At 39.5% G+C, this 27178-nt stretch overlaps 1 protein-coding gene across 1 annotated transcript in view; it reads left to right on the plus strand.

Moving 5' to 3' along the window:
* The window catches only part of NEK1 (NIMA related kinase 1), a 203879-nt gene that overhangs the window by 67670 nt on the left and 109031 nt on the right, over window positions 1–27178 (plus strand). Inside the window, exons 15-17 of the mRNA XM_068552774.1 lie at window positions 205–279; window positions 5944–6107; window positions 19130–19232. Coding sequence (XP_068408875.1) covers window positions 205–279; window positions 5944–6107; window positions 19130–19232 — 342 coding nt within the window. The remainder of the gene's footprint in view (window positions 1–204; window positions 280–5943; window positions 6108–19129; window positions 19233–27178) is intronic.

Below are 27178 nucleotides of genomic sequence, written 5' to 3' on the forward strand. Positions count from 1 at the left end.
GGGATCCTCCCGGACCAGGGATCAAACCCGCGTCCCCTGCATCGGCAGGAGGACTCCCAACCACTGTGGCACCAGGGAAGTCCCCACCACCCTTTTTTTTTTAAAGGGATACACTGATTCCATTTTATTTCTAAATGTATTTCATGTACTTTATACTAAATATTTGAAATGGTGTTTTGTTTTTTTGTTTCTTTTCCCCAAAAGTTGGAGAAAATAAATAGGGCCAGGGAACAAGGATGGAGAAACGTGCTGAGTGCTGGTGGAAGCGGTGAAATGAAGGTAGGCCTTTGGTGCCAGTGCACTTACACTACTGCTTTTCCTCCAGTTTCCCCCTGCTCTTCATAAGGTGTACAACTGGCTTTCTGGGGGGATACACTTACTTTTTACTAGAGTTCTTCAGCGTCTGTTATGACTCCTTAGTTTTCCTACACGTATCTGGTATGTAATTTGTACTGATAACTAATATGTGACACTGTTAAAATTGCATAAAAAGTTTGCTGTGAAGGGTGTGATATGCCATTCCTGCCTGAGGCGTCTTTTTAGAATCAAATAGTTTGTCTCCACTCTGCCTAAAGTCCTCCTGTAGCTTCACGCAGACCTGAAGATTCCGTTTTCAGAAGACCCGTACTAAGCGGGCCCTGCCCGTCTCTCCGCGCTCATCCTGGTCCCGCCACGCAGTGCTATGCGCTCTAGTCATGCTGAGCTAAGGACCGTACTGCGGTTTCCCCACTATGTGTGGCCTGCTGGAGCTACGTCCTGACACTCGTGTTTCTCTTTACCTGAAAGCACCCTCCGTCCCTCCTCACTCTCACTCCTACCTCCAGCCATTTACCTAGGTAACCAGTGACCTAACCAGCCATTTACCTATGTAGGTTAATTCAGACGTTTCCTTTGGGCAGATCCACACTGTACAACCTTGGGCAAGTTACTTAACTTTTCTGAGCCTTAATTTCTTCATTTAAAAAAAGAAAGAAAGGAAGGAAGGAAGGAGGGAAGGAAGGAAATTTCAAGAGCAGTGTCCGAGCTTGGCCTGCAAGGACTCACCTGTTAAGCTCCTTTTCCTTTCCTTTCTCTGCCAGTCTGAATCTTGCGTTTCTTCTTTTGCCCTCATAGCATCCTTTACATGCCGAATTCTAAGGTGGTCCCCAAATTCCTGACTCCAGGGGTCAGGCCTGATGTTATCCCTCCACTGGAGCGTGGGGGAACCTGTGAACAGGGTGTGTCACAGCCCCTTGGTCAGGCTGTGTTGTATGGCCCTGCTGATGAGGTAGCCACTCCTGTGGTCACGTCACTATTTTATAAGCCTCCCTCATAGCAGCCTGGAAGGGAGAAGGTCAGAGAGACAGCTTCTGCTGGCCTGGGAAAACGCATGCATTCATGTGGCAGGGAAGCGCAGGTGTCCTCTGGGAGCTGATAGTGGTCTCTGACCAACAGCTAGCAAGAATGTAGTGACCTTAGCCGTGACAGCCACAAGGGAGTGAATTCTGCCAGGAACCAATGAGCTTGGAAGAGGATCCTGAGCCTCAGATGAGGGTGGCAGCCCTGGCGGACACCTTGATTTCTGCCTGGTGAGACCCCGAGCAGAGGACCCTGCTAACCATGCCCAGACTCCTGAGACCACAAATGGGTCTGTCTTAAGCTGCTGAGTTTGTGGTACTTCATGACACAGCAATAAAAAATGAATACATACTATTATTCCTCTGTATTACCAGTTTTAGTTTGTATCATCCAATCAACTGTTACTTAAGGTCTTTAAACTGTGAATTAGCCTGACCATGCTCAATAAACTTGGTATTTAGGTTCCCAGTAGATATTTAAGTTGAAATGATTACCATTCTTACTTGTTTCTTTTTCCCCGAAAGATACGATTTGAGTAAAAATTTATCTGTTTATGTAGGCATACATGTTCTGCCCTGGCTTTCTTGGTTTGTATTTCAGTGTCTTGAGATGACACATTTTTCGTATCACATATCAATAACCCAGTAGGAGTCACGTTTTCTAATTCTGTATTAATATAGACTTATATAGTTTTTAGTAATACAATTTTATCTTTAAAATTGTACTTTACTATTTTTGTACTGTACCATCCAATTTACTGTGAAATTGAACTTTTAACCTCCTGAGTGATAAGGAATGACTCAGACAGAACTTGGCCCATTCTAAAATAACTAACTCCATATCTTATAGGATTAGATAGTAAAATCTTACCAAAGTGCAGGCCCTCAGATCTTGTCAGGCATTTTATATCAGTCCATGATTAGTGTTGAGAATTTGATTATTTTTTCTTCTCCCTTTGCGTATATCTTCTTTATGCAGTAAAGCACTTTTTTTCCCTATGATGTCTAAAGCCATATTTAATCCTAAAGTCCAGTTTTATCAATGTTTGATTATAGTTTCTCAACAGTGTGAGATACTATGTGCTTAATAGGTTTCTGCTTCGCTTCATAAACTTCTATACTGCTTTCTGTGAGGATTAATAAAACAATTTATTTTCCATGACGTAAAGCAAAGTCTGTGTTAGTTTCTGTACTTATTCCCCATGAGGTTTGAAATATTTAACTTCTTCAGCTGTTTGATTTCTGTACAGTTGATAAGGACCTGGAAGCTCAGTAAAAATGTGAATCAAATTAAGGAGATTCCCCAAAATAAAGATAAAACAAAAACTAAACATTAAGGGAAATATTTCAAAGTTAATATTCTATTATTATATACTTCTAAATACCAAGACATGCACAGTATAAATAACCTACTGTCCTTGATTACTTAGTATCTGCAAAATCTGGGACTTTTTGCTTTATCCATTTTTTCTTTTTTTTTTTTTTTTTTTTTTTTTTTTTTATAAATTTATTTATTTTTTTGGCTGTGTTGGGTCTTCGTTACTGTGCGAGGGCTTTCTCTAGTTGCGGCGAGCGGGGGCCACTCTTCACAGCAGTGCGCGGGCCTCTCACTATCGCGGGCTCTCGTTGCGGAGCACAAGCTGCAGACGCGCAGGCTCAGTAGTTGTGGCTCACGGGCCCATTTGCTCCGCGGCATGTGGGATCTTCCCAGACCAGGGCTCGAACCCGTGTCTCCTGAATTGGCAGGCAGATTCTCAACCACTGCGCCACCAGGGAAGCCCTCTTTTTTTTTTTGATTCTTCTGATAGGTATTTTTTTCTTCTTTAAAATTGTAGTTGATTTTCAATGCTTTATCCATTTTTGATGTATCTCTTATGAAAGTGTGTTTTTAGAAAAATTATGAAATGTTCCACATATATAGTTTGATTATATAGATAACCATTATATATGAGTGTATCTGTTGTTTGACAATATATTGGAATGCTGCTCAGCATTGAAAAGGAATAGCCTATTAATACATGCAACAACATGGGTCAATCAAAAGCATACTGAGTGAAAGAAGCCAGGCACAAGAGTACATATTGTATGAATCCATTTATATGAAATGATAAGAAAAGGCAAATCCAATTTCTGTGACAGAGAGCAGATCAGTGTTTGCTGGAAGGAGGGGGTGTTGGCTGCAAAGGAACATGAGGGACCTTTTGGGGTGATGGATATGCTTTCGATTGTGGTAGTGGTTCCAAGAGTGTCTGTATTTGTCAGAACATCAACCTGCGCTTATAATTGGTGAATAAAGTCATGTTTAAAAGATCCTGTTGCTTCAGTATTCTAGTACAGTGTTATCAGCATTATTTTGAGTATAGGTATCTTCAGAGATACGTACATACATTTGATTTTGCTAAAGAGAAACCTTAGAACACTCAAACTTAAGATGATATTAGTGCCAGACTAAACTCGAGGAACCAGTCTCGTAGGAGGTATGACCACCTTTTACCAGAATTGTGATTCTGATAATCTTGCCCTGAGATGCACATTTTGAAAATGTATATAAAAATCACCTTGATGGAGTTTCCTGCCTAATGAGGTATCTTCCCTATTTCTAGCAACTTTAATCTCTTGCTATTCAAGCATCTTGAGCTGATTTTTTTAAAAAACAGGCTTTCTTATAATACTGTACGCAATTCTTGCGTCAAGATGTTAACACAGGTTTTACCTCATTGGGTACACTGAAATGCCTTTTATTTGGTTCTCGTATTTTCCTTAGCCAGACTTCTTGCTCAGGATGTCGTCACCTGGAAGCTCTTCTCCCTTTCCTGGCAGTGTTCTGGCTTCTGCTCTCATCCGCGTTTGAGCGCTGCCCTTCCACTTGAGTCACGTCACATTGTCTTCCTTTTGGTGCTGCTGGCCTCTGCCTTTGAGGTTCCTATTTCCTCTTTGCAGTGCAGTTCTTGCCCCCTGACCTCTGCAACATTCTGCACTTACTCAACTCTCATCCTGACATCTCTGTTTTCTGTGAGTTTTCCATGCACTTGGGTGCGTGTGTTCTGAGGCTGTGTCCTATGCCTTTGCCTTCATCCTTTGTTATTTCAGCAGAGAACCGACAGCTCCCTTCACCGTTGACTTCTTCTCTGATTGCCTTTCTTTGCTTGCAGGCTTCTTGGCTTCTTGGCTTGGTATCAGTGCAGCAAGCCTTCTAATTAGTTCCTCTACTTTGTTCTCTCTCTTATTCTTGCTTATCATGCGTAATTTGACTTACTGACCTTTTTTTTTAACTTTGTTTATTTGTTTGTTTCTTTTTGGCTGCGTTGGGTCTTCGTTGCTGCACACGGGCTTTCTCTAGTTGTGGTGAGCGGAGGCTACTCTTCGTTGCGGTGCGCAGGCTTCTCATTGCAGTGGCTTTTCTTGTTGCGGAGCACGGGCTCTAGGAGTGCAGGCTTCGGTAGTTGTGGCTCGCGGGCTCTAGAGTGCAGGCTCAGTAGTTGTGGTGCACAGGCCTAGTTGCTCCGTAGCACATGGGATCTTCCTGGACCAGGGCTCGAACGCTTGTCCCCTGCATTGGCAGGAGGATTCTTAACCACTGCACCACCAGGGAAGTCCCACCGACCTTCTTAGAAACTGTCTTAGTGCACTTTCCTGCTAGAAAATGTATGTATGCTTTCTATTGTTTATTCTATGAACTCGCACACCCAGGCTGAGGGCAGTTACCTGTGATGACCTTTTAGGACCAAATATAACACTCCCTATCTGCCTTCTTTCTAGTTAACTTCTTACGTCTTCCTGCGTCCTTTTTCCCCCTACTGCCGACACCTAAACATATACCTCCAGTGCTTATTTTTACTTTGTTTTACTTTAATACCATGGTTCATATTTAATCATTTACTCTTTCTTTGTTACATTGCTTTCAAGGCTGGGTTGAATAATATTTTTCTCCAGTGATTTTTTTTTTTTGGAATTTTTATTTCTCATAATTTTTTTTTTTTCTATTTTGTAAATTTGCTCAGTATTTACTACTTTAGAGTGTGCCTGTTGCCACTCATTTACTACAGGAAATGAAATGTTTTTCAAGCTTTATACTTTGTTTCCCAGTGTGTTTGTCAACTGCTTAAGGATAGGTATGTTGTTTTGCTTCTTTTATTTACACCTAGAGTATGTTTCAGTGGTGTTTATATCATCATTGCTTGTTGAATAGGATTTGGGGTATGTTAAATGCCGTATGTTTTCGTTAGATATAATTTTGAGTGTTACAAAACCAGTCTCTGTTTTATTTATAAGCTATGCATATTTAAACTTAATAGGATGGGATCACATGAAATGTATACTAGAGACTTGTTTCAAAACTTGTTAATTAAGACCAAGTTTTTTCATAGTGACATAAATTTAGTGACAGTTTATATTTTAGTTTGTTACATTGAATTAAGCTTTATTGTTAGTAACAAAGTATACTAGTTTTTGATTGTTAATGGTTATAATATAGTAGGAAAACATGTTAAATTAGGTAATTGCTTTTTAAGAGTCAAGTGTTGAAATTTACTTTTTTCTTTTGAGGGTAGTACAGACCTAAGGTCTTGTGAGACAAGCATGTGAGAGCTCTTTATTTGATTCCTAGGCTCCCCTTTTTGGCAGTGGAGGGGCTGTGGCTCCATCATCTTTTTCTTCTCGAGGACAGTATGAGCATTACCACGCCATTTTTGATCAAATGCAGCAACAAAGAGCAGAAGATAATGAAGCTAAGTGGAAAGGAGAAATACATGGCCGAAGGCTTCCAGAAAGGTACGGCATGTTCTGCAGAAGTTGCTTGTGCTTTGCTTTAGAGAAAGTAATGGAAGTCATCGTGCATATTTATTGGCAGAGGAATCCCACCTGGAGCACATCCAGGATTTCCCAAGGGGGCTGCAGGTCATCACCCTTCCTCTGATGCCGGTGCTCTTAGAAAAACTTGGAAAAGATTGAAGACCGTGTCTAAACAAGCCAATATAAACAGGTTGGACTGTGATGATCCATAAATTCACCCTTGCATGTAAATCTGTCCGGTCACGTACGGCCTATACCGGCACCTTCCGGGTGTTTTCCCCATTATACATAGAGTGTTTTTTGCCTTCTGGATGCAGTCATTTTCTTATGTGCAAATTTGGCCCTTGATTACATGCGGGGAACATGTAGCTCTTCAGCCTGATTTTTGTAGCTTATATATGTTATAGGCTGAACATACTATTTAAAGGAACATGTGATAACTCTGAACCAACATATGGTTGTAATAACTTTATCCACTTGCTTTAAATAAGTCAGAATATATTTAAAATGGAATTACGTTCTATGCAGAACTCCAAGACATGCTTTTGGGTCTTCCTTTTCCTCATTACTTAGAACCCCACTTTTCTCTTTGTTGTTTTCTCTTCATGTTCATCTCTGATTGATGGCTCACTGTGATCCTGTTCATTGGGTTTTTTTCTTTTCTTCCATTAATTAATTTAATATGGTTGCAGTCAATAGTTTTAATTTGCATAGTTCCTTTTTTTAAAGTATGCATATGTGTTTTTTTAGATCTTCCCATTTCTTCCATAAAAACGTTCCAGTTAAGGAAGAGCAGATATCATTTTGTGAAAATTTAATTTGTCATTTTACAGAGAATACTTCTGAGTGTGATAAAACTCTTTATGGCTCTCCCAATTATAAAAGGTTATTAAAAGGTAGCTGAAAAAAAAAAAAAAAAAGGTAGCTGAGCAGAGGTAAATAATTGAGGTGAATATAAATTAACATTATGAATTATGTACAGTAGCCTGAAGTGTTAAGCTAACTGTAAATACTTCCCATTTTTGAGAAAAGAGGGCCACAGACTTCCACATATGCATGTTTTTTATGAAATGGTAAAGAAGATTTTTGCATGGGGTTTTATCCTCTGGTATTATTGACCTTTCTACTATATAATTTGTATGGCTTTTTTTTGTTTAATTTTAATCAGATCTCCTAAAATAAATGTGTATAGTATTAAGAAAATAGGGAAAACTATGTTTTGCTTCTTCACACTGTTCATCTTCCATAAGGTTTCTTGGTTCTTCACAGTTGGAGTGACGAGTACTGGACTAGTTTGGTCCATTTGTATCAGGCTCCCATATAACCTTGAAGTGTTCACATAGATTTACACTTGAGTTTCATATTGTCTTCAATGGCTGTGTATCTCAGTTACTTCTTCCACTAGAACACAGCTTCCATTAAGTCTTTGTTTGAACATCAGATATAGTTTCAATATTTTAATTTTCAGCTTTTGAGTCATTTGTGATTGTGAGATCATTTATCATTTCCTTTCTGCTAACTTTGGGGGGCTTAGTAGTACTCAGACATATAGCATGCCTTTTCTTATGTTGCTTTGAACTTATTATTGATGATGGATATTATTTATTGCATACTTATTATATACCAAGTTATATTTACTCATCACAGCATCCCTTTGAACTAGATATCACCCTTTTAATAAGATGAAGAAATTAGGACCTGCAGAGATTTAAAACCTGTGTATGATCAGGCCGCTAGTAAGCGGCGGTGGTAGGATTTAAACTAAGTCCGTCTGAGTGTAGAGTTCAGCTCCTCGAGCACCAATGTAAGGACTTCGCAGCTTGTGAGATACTACTAGTGAACAGGCAGAACAGTTATTGGTTTAGTTGGTTATAAAATTTTAAAATTTTGGGTATTTTAAAGATTAAACATGATACCAAATACCGAATGAACTTTCATATATATTCATTGAATTTATTTTGGTTTTATCTGAGGATGTAGAAAATGGAAGAATTGGTAGCAAACTGGAGATCATCAAGTATCATATAATTTTCAAAAGTCAGATTCTATAAACTAGACTAGTTTTTTTCATGTTCATCCCAGGCAAGATTAAAAGTAGAGCCTGCAAACATCTTAAAAGGAAGCAGTCATCACTGCAATGCAGCATAAATTCACAGAGAATGGATTTTGTCAGATACAGCCTTTATTTCTTCTTAGGGTTGTAGGCTAGAGCTCTAGTTCTCAAACTGTGTGCTGAGGCAACTTGGAGCATCACAGTGCCTTGGATATTTTACAATTGTGAGGGAAACGTAACTGCATCTGTTGGACAAAGTGTAGACCATACTGTTAAGCAGTTTTGACCTAACTATTTAATGAATGGGACTGCTAGGTATTTCTGTTGGCCTTAGAGGCATTGTGAAAAAGTTACTTAGATACCTAGTAGGGTATATAAACTTCAGCAAGATACTGTTGCCAGGGTGTCTCAGTGTAGACATGGTGAAGAAATATAAGTAAAACTTGTTAGGTGGATTAGTCATTGGTTAAAGAATTATATTCAGAGGATGCTGGTTAATATTTTGATGTCCAAATTAAAAAAGTTTTAGAAGTGTGTCCTCCTGTAACTAATCTCCATTTTTAAAGAGGACATAGAAAAAACATTCAAAGGATATAGTCATATTTCCAGAAGACATAAAGTAGAAAGAAATAGTAGATATGTTGTATGATTGATCAGGAAACAAAATAATCTCAGTAGACCATAGCTACAACTAACTTGATTTAGAGAAAACTTAATGGGAATTTGATGTAGTTTTGAGTCTGAAAAATTATCTGACCAAATAAATATACCCTTGGAAAAGGTTTGTAAATAGCATACACTAAAAAGTTGAACTAATGACCTTTCATTGCCTCTTGGATCAAATTGCAGCCCCTGAATGGCCTGCAGGTCTCTTGGAGGCCTGTGTGCTTCCATGGCCTTGTCTTCTGCTCTTCGTTTCCAGAGCTCTGGGAGCGCAGACTTAAAGGACATGGTTTCCTCGTCCTTGTTCCGGTGTACCTGCTACTCCCTCGGCCTGCATTTCTGCCTGCTTAATTCCTGCTTACTCTTCTGGCCTTGGTTTAGGTTGACAGGCACTTACTAGGTCTATAAAATGAAAAATAAAATAAAATTGGAGACCTGATTGAGGACTTCCAACTTTTAATTTGCCAAGTAAGCTCATTTAAAAAAAAGTTTCTCAGCCCTAATTCCATCCTTTGGTAAAAGAATGAACATTTTAATGTGAAAAAAGTAGGGTGACACAATCTTACAATACAGATTATCCTTTGGGATTAAATAAATTTGGATTTGTGAAAATTATATTAGTCATTTCTTTATGTTGTTGACAACTGTTGAAAACTTAGTGATGAGTGACCACCGGCTAGGGGACGTACCCAGGCTGATCACCACGCTCTTCCGAGCCTCAGCTGGCTGTGGTCTGGGCTGCTCTCACATCCCGCCGTGGGCCTCCACGTGAGGCTTGAGCTGTGAGCCGGACAGCCCCCTCGGTTGCTGCTCGGATGGCTCCTCGGGGAGCTTCTCGGGCACCCCCATCACTGTCGCCATCGGTACCACTGTGCCTCTACCGCTGTCCTCATCCTAGGGCTTTTATGTGTAATGTTAGTATAACCAGCTTTCACACAACTCTGCCTTGGTCAGCAAGCCATTCTGTCTCGTGAGGGCAGCTTTACAGCTCTTTCTTCTTTCAGTATGTTCGTTTTACAGTTTAATATTAAGAAGTCAAATTTATTTATTTTATTTTCAGATCCTTCTAAGGTATACACTCCAGTAGGTTAAAATTAGGAAAGAAGCAAGTTTAATCGTGTTGACAAATCAGCCAGTTTAAACACATTTGAAGGATTTGCTTCTCCTGCAAACTCCTTGTGAATGAAAAAGAAAAATAATAAAAAGCTTTCAAACTAGTATAATTATAGGGCTTCCCTGGTGGTGCAGTGGTTGAGAGTCTGCCTGCCGATGCAGGGGAAATGGGTTCGAGCCCTGGTCCGGGAAGATCCCACGTGCCGCGGAGCAACTAAGCCCGTGCGCCACAACTACTGAGCCTGCGCGTCTGGAGCCGTGCTCCGCAACGAGAGGCCGCAACAGTGAGAGGCCCGTGCACCGCGATGAAGAGTGGCCCCCACTTGCCGCAACTGGAGAAAGCCCTCACACAGAAACGAAGACCCAACATAGCCAAAAATTTAAAAAAATTAAAAAAATTTTTTTTTAATTTAAAAAAACAAAAACAAAAAACTAGTATAATTATATATTGCTGTAAGAATAAAAATGCCCTTATCTTTTGTAGCTAGTAATCATTGGTAAGAGAAGAATTCAACTACTGTGTGTGTGATATGCTCCTAACTTCATACTTGCTAATACCCACTGTCTCATAAATTTACGTATGTATTGTAATCCTTTTCCACTGTCGTAGATCAATAACTTTTCCTACTCCGTCACACTTAAGTGTTGTCTTTTTTTTAACATTTTAAAATTTATTGGTATAAAGTATTCCATACTGAAAGCAACAAATGAACAGGAGTCTGTTTCTCCAACTGTGTGGACACACAAGTGCCATTAACAATGAAGCAAGCTGTATATCGAGCCTGGAGAATTCAATGGGTCTGCCCTCTCAATCAGTACTTTCATTTTAATGTCATTCATATCCAGGAATTACCAATGCACCTTGGTACAAGGACTCATTTGTTTGCAATCTGGTGTGATATGAAATTATTCTAAGACAGCCTATCTTTTAATATTTGGTACACATTTTTTCTTTAATTTTTATTTATTTATTTTAACATCTTTATTGGAGTATAGTTGCTTTACATTGTTATGTTAGTTGCTGCTGTATAACAAAGTGAGTCAGCTATACGTATACATATATCCCCATATCCCCTCCCTCTTGCGTCTCCCTCCCACCCTCCTTACCCCACCCCTCTAGGTGGTCACAAAGTACCGAGCTGATGTGCTATGTGGCTGCTTCCCACTAGCTATCTGTTTTACATTTGGTAGTGTGTATATGCCCATGCCACTCTCTCACTTTGTCCCAGCTTACCCTTCCCCTTCCCCATGTCCTCAAGTCCATTCTCTACATCTGCATCTTTATTCCCGTCCTGCCCCTAGGTTCTTCAGAACCATTTTCTTTTTAAGATTCCATGTATATGTGTTAGCATACGGTATTTGTTTTTCTCTTTTTGACGCATCTCCTAGAGAAATGGAAATAAAGACAAAAATAAATAAATGGGACCTAATGAAACTTAAAACCTTTTGCACAGCAAAGGAAACCATAAACAAGACGAAAAGACAACACTCAGAATGGGACAAAATATTTGCAAACGAAGCAACTGACAAAGGATTAATCTCCAAAATATACAAGCAGCTCATGCAGCTCAATATCAAAAAAACAAACAACCCAATCCAAAAATGGGCAGAAGACCTAAAGAGACATTTCTCCAAAGAAGATATACAGATTGCCAACAAACACATGAAAGGATGCTCAACATCACTAATCATTAGAGAAATGCAAATCAAAACTACAATGAGGTATCACCTCACACCGGTCAGAATGGCCATCATCAAAAAATCTACAAACAATAAATGCTGGAGAGGGTGTGGAGAAAAGGGAACCCTCTTGCACTGTTGGTGGGAATGTAAATTGATACAGCCACTATGGAGAACAGTATGGAGGTTCCTTAAAAAACTAAAAATAGAACTACCATACGACCCAGCAATCCCACTACTGGGCATATACCCTGAGAAAACCATAATTCAAAAAGAGTCATGTACTGTAATGTTCATTAAGTGTCGTCTTTGCGTGCCAGTGTTTTGCTTTATTCAAAGGCATTTATTTATTTATTTATTTTTCTTCCTTTAACCCTCAAGTTCCATTTTAATGCTGTTTCCTTTGCTGAAGTCAAGAAAGCTCACATTTCCTGATTTTAAAATACTGGCAGCTAACCATCCTGTCGTCCCCCTTTCACTTAGGATTCTCAGCCAAATGTTCAGACCTCTTTTTTCTCTCCCTTTCGCTCAAGGAAAAAGAAAACCTGAAGGAAAGTCGCAAGTGGCTTTTTTGTCTTGTTTTTCTGCTTACCAAGGTGATATAGGTTAGCTTTAGAAATATTGGAAGGTATCGGCGGGTGTTAGAAACAGGAGAAGAAATCACTGCTCATCCTGCAAGGCAGTCACTATGAAGACTGTGGTCTATTTTCTTGCATCTTTTGCTCATATTTCTTTTTCTATAGTTAGAGGAGATCAAATCATGCACAAAGTTTTATCTGCTGGGGTTTCTTTTTTTTTTTTTTTGGTATCTGTTTTTATTTAACATTTTTACCATAAAAATTTTCCCATGGTAAAAATTATTTTCATGGGATTTTTGATGTCTGTATTTGATTCCAGTGCTGTTAGCTACAGTTTATATAGCAAATCCTCTAATATAATACATTGTCATTTTTCACTTTTTTGAACACTGTTTTGAACATATTTTTTATTTCTCATTATTTCTGTAGAATACAATCTTAGAAGGGTAATTCCTGGATTAAAGGAGTTGCTCTGTTATGTTCTTTATGAAGGCTCTAGAAAGAAATATTACTAAATTTATTGAATTTATGAAATTAAATTTAACTAAATTTATTAACTAAATACTACTAATTGTCTTTCTACAGAAGCTGTGCCAATTTATGCTGAGTCTAACAGTATATGATTGTGCCCATTTTATTGCCCCCTGACTAGTACCATTTAGGAGCTAAAGAAGTTTTTGAAAAATATAAAATTTTAAATTAAAATAATGGAGGAAATGAAGTTTTCACTATATTCACTACTGGTCACACAACAGAATATTGACAAAGCGTGTGCCCCTGAGGATGGTGATGATGAGGATGATGATAGTGACATAAACATAGGAGCTGCTGCTGGGTTGCGTACTCTGTCCCAAGACCACCGCGGAGGGATTTACATGCCTCGCCGGTCCCCGCTACCTGTGGATTGTGTGCTTGTGGATTTGCCTGCTTGCTAAAATTCATGTGTAGCCGCACATCAGCACTCCCAGTCCCTTCACCGTTGTTCCTGGGCATGTGCAGAGCCCCAGGGACTTTGAGTTGCCCAGTGCGCAAGTCCCAGCTGAGCGGGAGCAAGGCCAGCTCTGCTTTCCTGTTTCAGCGCTCATGAACAAATGTACTTTCATAGTCTGCTCAGCTGCATTTTCTGCATTTTGGGGCATTTTGTTGGTGATTTCATTGCTTAAAATGGCCCTCATGCCTTGTGCTGAAGTGCTGTCTGGTGTTCATAAGTGCAGGAAGGCTGTGGTGTTCCTCATGGAGGAAATATTTGTATCAGAGAAGCTTCATTGAGGAGTGAGTTACAGTGTTGTTGGCCGAGAGTTCAGTGTTAATGAATGGACCGTGTAATAAGGTGTCTTTAAACAGAAACACACATAAAACGAGGTTGTATATTAATCCATTGGCGAAAATGTTGTAGCAAGAGGCTGTCAGGAGCCTAACCCTGTAATTCTCCTCGGGGTAATCATTCAGTATGCACTAATTCATATTCACGGTGACTTTATACAACGTAACTACCAGGAATAATGAGAGTTGATTATTATTAGCTCATCTAGTCATCACCAGTGCTACAAGGCACATATTATTATTCCTAGTTTTATAGATTAAGCAATTGATATATGATAAATGACTGTATAAATAACTAATTTCTTGAAGGCCACATAACTGTTTATTAGTAAAACCGGGAGTTGAAGTTGGACAGTTTGGTGCCAAAGATGACTCACTTAACTTTTGTGCCATATTGACTTTACTAAGGCTTGAAACATTTTATGAGGAAAATTAGAGAAGCTGGGAAAATTTCGCTACCATTAAAGAAAGCATGCTTAAAGGAACAAGTTCAGAAGAATTGGGTGGCTTGTCTTGTAGAAGAAGAGGAATTAGATTTCTTTGTATTTCCACATTGTAGAAGTACGGTGATTAGAAGTAAAGAAGCAGATTTCCATCCATTATGAGATGTGTTTAGTGGATGGGCTGTGTGGGATTTAATCAGTGCTCTCAAACTGAAAGTATTAAACTAGGGGTTTGAATGACCATGTGTCAGGGATATTTAGATGGGAATATGAGAATACTTTATTCAGCAAGAAGTTGCATTAGTTAATACTCAGGGTCTCCTCCAATTTGAATATTATGATTTTTTTTAAATTTTAACATCCTTATTGGAGTATAACTGCTTTACAATGGTGTGTTAGTTTCTGCTGTAAAACAAAGTGAATCAGCTATACATATACATATGTTCCCATATCTCCTCCCTCTTGCGTCTCCCTCTCACCCTCCCCATCCCACCCCGCTAGGTGGTCACAAAGCACCAAGCTGATCTTCCTGCACTATGCAGCTGCTTCCCTATTCTTTTGTTGAACTTTTTAGCACCATTGGCATTATAGAGCATTTTCTCCACACTGTCATAACTTCTGGTTTTTATAATTTGTTTGTTATTGTCATATGTAGTCAGTTCCTTTCCCTGATTCAAACCAAATCAGCAAACTGAAATCTATAGTCATCTAAGACTCATTCAGATTATCTTTTCCTCATATTTTAGATAGCCCATATTTGCTTCTTACTTTTTCATGGTGTTAATTATTTTTCTTCTTCCCTTTTTATCAGTAACTCTGGCTAGTCTAACTTTGCTTTTTATATCCATGTCTTGATAACACACCTTAGTTACCTTTTTTTTTTTTTAAAGACTTTAACTTTTTACAGCAGTTTAGCTTCACCACAAAGCTGAGGGAGACGGTACAGAGATTTCCCACATGCTGTCCCTATACCCGTTGTCAGCGTCCCCCACCAGAGTGGTATGTTTGTTACAACTGGTGAGCTTATATTCAGTTAGCTTTTAACATTAGAACCTCAATCACGTGAGACCATCTTATGAAACCATTGAGTGCCTCTAAACATTTGTATTTTATTGAGCTTTTACTTTTCCAAGTCTTTTCCTCTGTATTGCTTCATTTGAGTAAAGCTGACAACAATTCCGTTTCCTCAGATCGACATCATGCCACTTAAACAGAGGAGGAAGCTTAATGAATACAGCCACAACATCCTTTTTTCATTTCATTAAACTTATACCACCCCGACTCTTCTACCTTAAACCATATTGACTCATTTTTCATTTCTCGGATTATTTCTGCTACCTAGATTGCTGCCATTTTTATGTTGCTTTCACCTCTTAAAAAAAATCCATTTTTAGTCATCTTTCAAAATTTTTAATTTCCCTTAGTAAAAGGTTTGAGCCATGGATATGAGGTATCTTACCCAGCTCTTTCCATTTATTCATGCATTTGTATAAGAAAAAGAAAGAAAATAACTTCCGTTTTTCTCTTGTCAGGATGAAAAAGATTTTGCCTCATTATTTCTTTTTTACCCATTTTAATGTCTCTGTATTTCACTTTCCAGATTCCTAATTTCTTACTGTATATTTGTGGCTTATATAGTATTTATATTAGTCATTCCTTTACTATTAATCTAGATTAATGTTCTACTAATTTTAAGTGGCATAAGTTTGGAACTCAAAAGATATAGTCTATTTAATTTGTCTAAAACAGAGTATACACATATAAATTCTTTTATTTATTTATTTATTTTTGGCTGTGTTGGGTGTTTGTTGCTGTGCGCGGCCTTTCTGTAGTTGTGGCAAGCGGGGGCTACTCTTCGTTGCATTGCACGGGCTTCTCATTGCAGTGGATTCTCTTGTTGCGGAGCACAGGTTCTAGGTGCGTGGGCTTCAGTAGTTGTGGCACGTGGGCTCAGTAGTTGTGGCTCGCGGGCTCTAGAGCGCAGGCTCAGTTGTTGCGCACGGGCCTAGTTGCTCCGTGGCATGTGGGATCTTCCCAGGCCAGGGATCGAACCCATGTCCCCTGCACTGGCAGGCAGATTCTCAACCACTGAGCCACTGGGGAAGTCCCACATATAAATTCTTAATAACATTTAATGAAGAGAATGACTATTAAGAAGTTAATTGACTATTTCCTCTATCCCTATGAGCCTTGCACACATGTATAGTTTGTGCTCACAATTCAGTACAGTTTTACTACTTTAGAGGGGAATAAGAATATGAGAATGGGTTCTTCTTTTTGGTATGTGTTAAGTAGGAAACAGAAATTCATGTGAAAAATGAAAGCAGTATAGGTTTTTAAATATTATAAGGAATCATAGAATCAATTAAACTAGTTTTGTCCTTTATTCTTTTAATAAGCTATATTGCTCTGGTTGATTTTTATATGTTGCACCAACCTTGCATTCCAGGAATTCTGTTTTATACATCTTATATCTTCAAAGACAGATGTAATATTGGTAAATAGTTGACACTCAATAAGTATTTGTTTAATAAATGAGAAGGAAAAAGAAATAATGGTAAGCAAATATCACTACAGGTTTTAAGTTTGTGATTGAAAGCAACCAGTTATATATACCTGCTTATTTAAACCAGCTTAGGAAAAAACTATTCAGTAAAGCAAAACTTATAGATTACATAAATAAATAGAACGGGTAGTACTATATTTACATAAATGCTGTGAACATTCTTTAAATCAAAGCTGTTATGTGTATGATCAGGTTCTTAGTAAAATATTTCTGTGCAGCTGAATTATTTGATTTAGTGAATCAAATCAATCAGTGAATATGAATTAACACATGTGAGTTGGAGCCCCAGACTGACAAACATTGGAGATACTCAGTATCTTAGAATGGGAAATCAAACATAAAAACTTTATAGAAGTTTTACTTTTATAAAGGGTAGAAAAGGAAGTCAGTGCAGTCAGGATACAAAGCAGAGATTTTATCTAATTATATATGGTGGTATAAGCATCCAGGACTCCTCAAAAGAGCCTTACAAGTAGATATACAGTTTCAGATGACATATCTGAATGTCATACTCTCTGAAAGTTTATCTGTTGTCTTTAGGCCCAGCCTTATATAAATGGGGCTATAGCAGACCAGAATAACAGCCTTGCCTATATATTGAGTTGGTCAAAACGTTTGTTCAGGTTTTTCTGTAACATACAGAAAAATGAACGTTTTGGCCAACCCAGTGTATGAAGGAGATTTTCCTAGCCTCAGCAACCAGAGATGAAAAAGAAATGAAAGGAATCCAAATTGGAAGAGAAGAACTAAAACTGTCACTGTTTACAGATGACATGATACTGTACATAGAAAATCCTAAAGACGCTACCAAAAAACTACTAGAGCTCATCAAAGAATTTGGTAAAGCTGCAGGATACAAAATTAGTACACAGGAAAGGCTCTGAACCAGCTCTAGAGATTATCTAATCCTAGAAAATTCCAGTGCTGGAGTTTCACAAGAATATCTTTTAAGCACTATGAAAGTTAAATGAATCTCAGGCCACTATCTTCCATAGCTTTATGGTGAATCAGATTTTAAATTTCTACTGTTTAATTTCATATTTAAAATTCTTACATGTCTCAGTACAGTTGACCCTTGAACAATACGGGGGTCAATCTGCATATACTTATAGTCAGCCCTCCATATCTGAGGTTCCTCTGCATCCATGGATTCAACCAACCATGAGAACATGTAGTGCTGTAGTATTTACTGTTGAAAAATATCCACATTGTGGACCCACACAATTCAAACCTGTGTTGTTCAAGGGTCAACTGTAATTGTTAACAAAACATGTAAAAGAAATGACTGTTTGGGGTATGAAAATCAGAAGTGTTTAAATCTACTGGAAGAGAGAAGGCGTTATTTCATATCTTTTTCTGAACGTAACTTAGTTATGGTCCATCACAGAGGCTGTAGGAATTTTGTGTGCCTTCGTAGCCAGTATCTGAGAAGTGCAGTCAATAACTTTCTCATCTTTCTTCCTTACTCACAGAATTACTGCAGTTGATACTATGCAATGAGTTCTCTGTTTACGGGGGGTGGGTTTTGTTTATTTTTGTATCTTTCTTAGTACACGGTAGCAGACACAATATATATATTATAAATTTATTTATTTATTTTTGGCTGCGTTGGGTCTTTGTTGCTGCGTGGGCTTTCTCTAGTTGCGGTGAGCGGGGGCTACTCTTCGTTGCAGTACGCGGGCTTCTCATTGCGGTGGCTTCTTTTGTTGCGGAGCACAGGGCTCTAGGCACGTGGGCTTCAGTAGTTGTGACACGTGGGCTCAGTAGTTGTGGCTCGCGGGCTCTAGAGTGCAGGCTCAGTAGTTGAGGCGCATGGGCTTAGTTGCTCTGCGGCATGGGGGATCTTCCCAGACCAGGGCTCGAACCCGTGTCCCCTGCATTGGCAGGCGGATTCTTAACCACTGTGCCACTGGTTAGGGAAGTCCCACACAATATATATTAGATGTTCAAAATGTCATTGATATTTTTTAGTTGCCGTCTAAGCCCAACATGTTTACATTCTCTCATAGTCGTTAGAGGAGGATACAGAAACGTAATTGGAAAAGATGGAAACAAATAAGTGTGCTTTTAGTTTTTTCCCCTAATCTATCCATTTTTCTTTTTAATAGTTGTGATTTTCAAGGAATTCAGACTTCACTTTTTACTGCAGTTTTGAAAATTCACATAAACTCTTCATTATTTTTGATGAGCTTTGAAATTGCTACTCTGCTGCTTTAATCTTACTTTCATACTGATTGATATATTTGATGCAGAGTTCTGAAATAAGCTTACCTACTTGGAGACTATTGAGATTTTTCTATAGGTATAGTCTAAAATCATTTTATGTGTCTGTAAGTAGAATAGATTAAATGAACATAGCAGTGTAGATTTTACCCCTATTTAAAATAATAATGTCTCCAATTTAAGTGGTAGATTCTAATATATGTATAGCAATTTCTTTATTACAGAGGAAGATTTTCATATCAGCCTTCATATTTTGCAAATGTCTCTGAAGAAAATATGTAGAATAAGTGTAAGTTTAAACTTTTTGAAATATTTAATGTTCAGAATTTCTAACTTTGCTGTTTGTCCAAATTCCTCAGGCAGAAGGGGCAGCTGGCTGTGGAAAGAGCAAAGCAGGTAGAAGAGTTTCTACAGCGAAGACGGGAAGCGAGGCAGAACAAGGCTCGGGCTGAGGGGCATATGGTAGGATTTTGTTTTTGAGATTTTTGAACGTGTTAGTATTCAAAGAGAAGGTCTGGAACAAGGTAGGTATAAACGACAAGAGTCGTAATCCTTTACAAACATTTCCTCTGAACATTTGCAGAGCATTTAACCTCTCTTCAGCTATTTCTTTTATGCCATGCGTGAAATTCTATTGTTCCTTGGTTAATTGAGAGTAAGTTCGTAGCTGTATCCTTCCTTTTAAAAGAGTTGAAGTAGGTATAGCAACCCAGATATTTATATTAAATAAGTAAGTTCTTACATTACTTTTTTCTTCCAATATGCTTTTGGTTTTAAATACTTTTAAGTAGCAAAGAATTGTAGAAGAAAAATGGGAAATAAACATTTGGGTAAATATCCATGTAACTGTGCATTTACTCAAAAGCAAATTAGGAACAAAAGTATTTTAAAGCCTCTAATTATGCCCGTTAACTGAACTAAGTCATGTACATAAGAAAATATTAACAGTTTTAGACCATCGTTTCAATAGTTAATAGTTTTGACTTGCAGAGGTACACAAATGCCTTTTCACCTTTTGTCCCCAGAACAAATGGTGATTGTTTGTCAGCTCAGCACCCGTGAAGCATCATGCTCACGTAGGAAATAGGTCAATTGTGTGGTAATATGTTTTCTTTAGACTTAGATCTACTGTAAGTCCATAAGTGATATCTTTATGAGTTAATTAATATAATTATTCCAACTTAGGATATTTTTTTCTTTGAAATAATATCACAGAAAAATAGTTAAATTTTTTAATGGTTACCCTGTGTATGTTTAACACCCATCAGCTTGTTTTTCTAATACCTGGAATTAATCTGTATTTGTATCCTCTCTATAGACAGAGGAGAACCTCCTTTGTTTTCCCTTGCCCTATTTCTCCCATGTTAGTAGCATCTGGAATTTTAGTTACAGATTTTAATTAAAAATATTTTAAAACAGTTATTAGACTTACCAAGATTTACACATTTCTTTTCTCAGCACAGTTCCTTATATGCTACTGTCCTCCCTCAGTTTATTTGTCTTCATGATGGAGACTATCCTCTCGTAACCTTTTGGAGAGAAACTGTCAAAGATTTGTTGGCATGGTCCTTATTTTGTCTTCACACTTAAATGTTAATTTGTAGTGGTGGTCTGCTGGTGAATTTGCTTAGCATTTATATCTCTGAAAAAGCATTTTGTCTTCTTTTTTGAAAAATATTTTTGCTGGATGTAGTCTTATAGGTTGAGAGTTCTTTTTCTTTCAGTTCTTTAAAGATGTTTCTCCACTTACATCCTGGCACGCCTGTTCTGACCAGAGATCTGCTTTCATTCTTAAATTTTCCTCTGTGTGTAATGTGTCTTTTCTCTCTGACGGCTTTTAACATTTCCTCCTTATCACTGGAAGTGGATTGATTAAGATGTATCTTGGTGTAATTTTCTTCATTTTTATCTTGTTGGGGGTTCATTGAGCTTCTTGGATCAGTGGATTTATTGTTTTTATCAAATTTGGAAAAATTCAGCCATTATTTCTTCAAACATTTTTTTCTGTTCTCCTCTCCTTTTTCCTCTGGGTGCTCAGTACCCATACGTCAGCTCACTGATGCTCTATTCATTTCTTTTTGGTCCTTTTCCTGTGTTTGATTTTGGGTAGCTTCTGTTACTGTATCTTCAAGTTCATTACTCTTTTTGTCTGCTTTGTGTAATCTGCTCTTAATCCCATCCAGACATTGTATATTTTTCATTTCAGATACTGTATTTTTTAATCTCTTAAAATTTATTTGGGTCACTTTTATACTTTCCATGTCTGTCTTTATAATACTTACACTTTTCTCTACCTTCTTGAACATATGGAATATGATTATAGTCACCTTTTTAATGACCTTGTCACTAATTCTATTATCTGTGTCATTCCTGAGTCTGTTTGTTGATTGATTTTCTCTTCATTTGGGTAATCTTTTCCTGCTTCTTTACCCACCTGGTAATTTGTGGTTGGATACCTGGCACTGTGTATTTTATCTTGGATTTTTTGTATTTAAATACAAATGAATAAATTTATTCTGTGATGCAGTTATGTTACTTGAAAATAGTTTGAGTCTTTCAAGGTTGATTCTCAGCTTTGCTAGGCAGGTGGAGAACAGCCTTTTGTCTAGAACGCACTTGGCACCACCGCTCAGGCAGTACTCTTTTTTTTTACTTTTATTTGCATTTACTTTTTGCAGCATTTATTCCGGGACCATAAGTTTTTGTTTCTTCAATGTCTTCTGGGATATCTTTTTCTTCTGGGCAACCTCCTCTTCTGGTTTAGGAACAATTTGTTCTTTTTCAGTAAGGATCATCTCAGTGGGGCTGGGAGAGCTCATGTATGGGTTGATCCGACCATGAGCTCTGTAAGTCCTCCGCCGCATCCTGGGGGCTTTGTTCACCTGGATATGCTCAGTGACCAGAGAATCTACATCTAAGCCCTTAAGTTCAGCATTACTCTCTGCATTTTTGAGCATGTGCAGTAAAAATTCAGCACTCTTTTTGGGCCACTGAGCCTGCGTGCAGCCCCACTGTTTGGCCTGGGCACACCTACCAACTCCACCATTGTAATGACGGAATGGCACACATTGCTTCTTTAAAGTGACATCCTTCAGATACTTGGTGGCTTTTCGGATATGCATACCCTTAATGGCCTGGGCCATTTCACGAGTGTTCTTAAAGTGAACACGAAGATTTGAACCTCTCGACTTGCATGATTTTGTGGGGTTTTCTGGGTCAAGTGAATAGCGAACCATTTTTAGAGGTTACCTCAGGCCGCTTACCAGAAAAGCGAGGCAGTACTCTTGACGCTCTGGTGATGGATTGGTGGTACTCCAATGCTCTGTTGATTTGGAGGCCTTTCTAGTCTGGCTGTTGGAAGTGTGATGTGTTCCCAGCCCTCAGCGAGCCTGAGGGATTGGTGACATCATGGTAACCATCGCTCAGCAGGAGACTCAGGGGAAACCTCTGCCGATTCCAGGACTCTCTGGGCAGCTCTCTCTTCCTTGGTACCCCTTCCTGCAAATGTTAGTGCTCTTCACCCTCCCAGGCTCTGGCTGCTGTTTCCCTAACTCAGGACACCCTCTCCCTGTGCTACAGCCTGGAAACTGGGCAATTACTGAGCTTACCTCACTTGTTGCCCTTCTCACAAGAATCACTGTCTTGTGCTGCCTGTTTGCCAGTGTTGGAAAATTGTTGTTTCATCTGCTTTTGCTGCCTGTTTGCCAGTGTTGGAAAATCGTTGTTTCATCTGCTTCGTCCAGACTTGTAGTTGCTGAAGGTGGGAGGGTAGATCTGGTCCCTCTTACTCCACCGTGGCTGCAAGTGGAAGTCTTGGCTGGTAGTTTGCTGGGTGAAGAAATGTGGGTTGCAAGCTCTCCCCACCCCACCTTGAAGCTGCTGCCTCATCATGGTCTCATTGTCGCTCTCAAGTCTTGTGATATTGTTTTCCTTCATGTTCCTCTGTAAGGGGTTTTTCCTCTCTGAAAGCTTTTGGCACTGTTTTTCTACCTTCCATGTTCTGAAATATCACTTGAGTGTTCTCGGTATTTTTTAACTGACCTGTCATGACTCTAACCAGATGCTTTCAGTCTGAGCACTCACCTTCAGTTCTGGGACATTCTTAATTGACGCTTCTTCCCATATTGCTTCTTCTTTTTCTCCTTAAGAGAACTCCCATTAAATGGATAGATTGGAACCTCTGCATCAAATGTCTTTTTTTCTGTACTTTTATTTCATCTTTTTTATCCGTTTGTCCCTTCTTACTGTTTTGGAAGGATTCCTGGGCCCGAACTTCAGCTCATAACATGTTCTTTAGTTTTGTCTACTCTGCTCTTCAGCCCATCCAGTGATGTTTTCTCTTAAGTTTAGAACCTTGTATTCTCATGTCCATGAATCTTCTTAGTTTTCCTTGAAAGCTCCTTGATCATGTGCTCATTTCTCTGATGATACTTTGGTTATCATAAGGTCTTGTTCTTAGTGCACTCTTGGCCATGTCACCTCGGTGTCTTCAGTTTTTAAGTCTGCTCCCCGTTTCATGGTACTGGCATCCCTCGTACGTTTGGTGTTCTTACTGGTGTGTTCATGTTTGGGGGTGTCTATTTTACCCTTCATTGCCTCTGTTTGGGTGGCCCCCTGGCGAGATGGGCACGTGTTGCTGACCTCTCCTCTGTTCAGTTTTCCATCAGAGTAGAGGATGGGTGGGACACATTGCTGTTCGGCTAGGCAAATACATGGCAGCTTATTTTCTGGGCTTTGGAGACCCCACCTTCCAGGGTGTCACCGGTCACCTGGGGCACCGGCCCGGCCTTTCACTCCGGGCTCTCTCATCATTCGTGTCTGAAGGGAGCTGCTCGCGGAGATGGATAGTGTGCTGGGTGACCTCTTCTTTAAGTGCCATTTGCTGCCGTTCCCCTCATGCCCCGGCTGCCGGCTCATCGCAGAGCAGCCTCCTGTTGCTCACATCCGCTGCCGAGGCCTCTTCCCTACAGGCTGTGCTCATGACGCTTCTCATCTTAAACCCATGTGTGTACTTTCCTTACCTCTGGATTCCTTCTGTTCTTGGGACTACCAAGAGTTTCACTTGTTTGTGAGTGCTGATACGCATTCGCTTAACAACTTCTCAAGTCTAGAATTTTGGAAGAAGGGGAGGCCATGGTCTCACTGCAATCAGATATTAGTATTTTCATTTTGTTGTTTTATCATTTTTAAAAGATGTGCTTTAGAAATCAGTGCATTTTTGACAGTGATTTTTATACGACTTTCCAAGATTCGTTTTGTTAACCTGTATAGAGTTTCTTCATTCCCTAGATGACTATATGTACACATGAAGCTTTACTTTAGAAAAATGTGGCTAAAAAGTGAAGAATTTTTACTTTTCAGTATATTTGGGTGTGTGCATCATATATTACTTTCTTTATTCACTAATATAACAACTAGGCAGTGTGTTAAACACTTTGGGGGTAATAGGTTAATTAATTGATTAAAGATGACTTAATCAAAGCTTACTCAGATATAGTTTCTCTCTGCAACAACTTAGAGTCTGGTGTTAGACAAGCGTGAGGTAAAGAATAGAGGCTAAGGCTGAGGTTAGCTGTGGGGATTTTAAGATTTTAAGTTCACACAATTTTAAGTTCTAAATTGGAACTTTTTTATGATGAGGTAGAGGGGCTGTTTAAAATTGGCCTCTCCTTTTCCATGCTGTATAACAAATTACCATAAATGTAGAGGCTTAAAGCAACACAAATTTATGATCCACAGTTTCTCCGGGCCAGGACTCTGTCACGTTGTAACAGTTCTCTGCTGCTGGTCTCCTGAGGCTGAGGTGGAGGTGTCAACGGCTGTGTCCTCAGCTGGAGGCTCGGCTGTCTTCACCGACCCCTCAGGGTGCTGGCAGGACTTCCCTCCCTGCCGCTGTGGAACTCAGGCCTCGCTGTCTGAGAGCTTTGACTGGGACCACGTGGCCCCTTCATCTCAGCGGCAAAGAACTCCCCGTGCATCAACCCCCCACCTGCCGCTTCTACAACCAGCCAGGAAAACTCCGCATTTCATGGTCAGCTCACTGGCTTAACGTCCCTCATTCCATTTCTCGTGACCTAATCCTGGGGGTACAGTCCATCGGACTTGCACACCTGGGGAGTGGGGGTGGGTATCAGGAAGCCTTGGGGGTCTTCTGCAGGTTCTGCCCGCCACAGTCCCTTTGCCTGTGACTTAGAGGCCGCGTCTGGGGATGTAGACAAGGCGAGGGGGAGGAGCTGTCTGGAGCCCGTGCTTGGTGGTGGAGCACGCAACCCAGGCGTCCACACAGAGCCCTGTAAGAAGTCAGCTGTATTAACATGAAGTTTAAATACAGTGAAATTCACCAGTGTTAGGTGTGTATCTGGGTGAGTGTTGACAAGTGTATGTAGTCATGTAACCACTGCCACAATCACAGGACAGCACCATTCCATCATTTCTTAAAAGGCTCCTCCTCTTGCCACCAGAGAAGGAACGGTGGGTATGTGAGATGATGGGTGATAACCAAACTTACCACAGTGATCACCCCAGCGATTCTGTCTCAGTACGTGCGTGTGTCAAGTCATTACGTGTACACCGTAAGCCAACAGTGTTGTGAGGCAGTCGTGTCCCAGCAAAACTGGAGGCAGAAGTTTCCTTGTGCCCCATGACAGTCAGTCTTCTACCAGCCGTCAGCAACCACCGATCTGCTTCCTGTCACTGTGGTCCTGCTTCTTCTAGAATTTCATGTAAAATTATCATACAGTATATAGAGTTTTGAGGCTGGTGTGTATCAGTAGTTCTTTTTTATTCCTGAGTCATATTCCATCGTGTGAATGTACCACAGTTTGTTTGTTCAGCCCTCAGTTGATGGACATTTGTATAGTTTCTAAAAGAGATGCTTTTAAAGCTCATGGGAGTCACTGATCATTAAATTCACTCAATTATATGCTCCCCATGCTCCCACAGAGCCGTTCTTTCTGAGTGGGCATATCCCTCTTTATTATGTGTAACTCAGTTAGTGAATATTTTTACTCTCAGGCTTCTGAACACTGCTGGAGAAAGTTAAAGCTGTGATGACTAGTGTCGGATGGGTTTATGGCCTCTGGTTTCAGCAGAGCTGTCAGTCCTTCTCGGCTGTTCTCTGAATCTCCATGGTCAGCAGCCTCTCCCGTTGCCCACAGTGGGGACTTTCCTCCATGGTTTCATCCTTCTTCCCTTTCTGTGAAGATAATCATTGCATCACAGAGAAAATTGGGCTTAAGAATCCCACATTTCATCACATTTTCTGCCTCCATACTTATAAACTTATGCATAATTGTATCCAATCTGTCCTTGTTTTCTCCAGTCTCAGAGAAGGATATAACTTCCTCTGTTCAAAAGTAATCTTCCTGTTCCATCCTATTTGATGATTATAATGCTGGTAATTGTTAACATTGGTCATTTACTGGATGATTATGTGTCAGGCTTAGTTCTAAGTTCTATACCTGTATTAACTAACTTCTCATAGCAGTGCTCTGAGGCAGGTTCTGTCGTCTTCCCATCTTACATCTCACTGAGGCAGAGGTGGAGAAGCTAAAGTGACAGCTTGAGCTTTACAGCAACCAAATGATAGATTACATCGTGTTTAAATCCCTGAGGTCTGACTTGAGAGCCCACGCTTTCATGGCCTTATCTTCTGGGCCATGCTGTCTGTTTCCTCAAGGGTCCTCCTTATTCTGTCACTTGTTTCCTCTCTTTTCTGAACTTCCCTTCTTTCCTGGCATAGCCCATAAATATATTCATGTTTCTCACGTTCCCGGCTCCTTCCTCCTCTTCATAGCCAGACACCTCAAATGAATGAAGCTCTGTTCTCTGTCGTTGCTTACCCGCTATTCATAATCCTGTTGAAACAGAAGTCACCGATGTCCATCTTGCCAAATAGAGTATTTTAAATCTTTATCTTACTTGACCTTTCTGTGACATTTGATCTCATGAGTTACTTCTTCAAAATTTCTTCCTTGCCTTCTGTGACACCAAATTCTCTGTTTTTCCCTTACTTTTCTGATTATTATTTCTTAATATCTTCTTCTACAGGATTCTCTTCTTCTTTAGTTTCTAAGGCTTATATTTCCTGGGGTTCTGTCCTTGGTTATTTTTCACTGTAAGTTAATACCCTGGGGTGATCTCACTTACTATTCTACAAGGGACTGGTGACCTCAAAGTCTCTGTCAGTTACGCAGACTACCCTCCTAACTTCCATCCTGTCTAGCTGCCTTCTGGACATCATTTCCTAGCGGTCACATTGGCACCTTATTTTTAAAATGTCCTTTTATTATGTAAATCATCATACAATAGCATTAACTTTTTCTTCTCCAGTTCTATGAATTTTAACACAAGTATAAGTTCACGTACCCACCACCACAGTCAGGATACAGAACCATTCCATCACCCCA

Source organism: Eschrichtius robustus, chromosome 10, assembly GCF_028021215.1.
Source record: "Eschrichtius robustus isolate mEscRob2 chromosome 10, mEscRob2.pri, whole genome shotgun sequence".
Classification (NCBI taxonomy): domain Eukaryota; kingdom Metazoa; phylum Chordata; class Mammalia; order Artiodactyla; family Eschrichtiidae; genus Eschrichtius; species Eschrichtius robustus.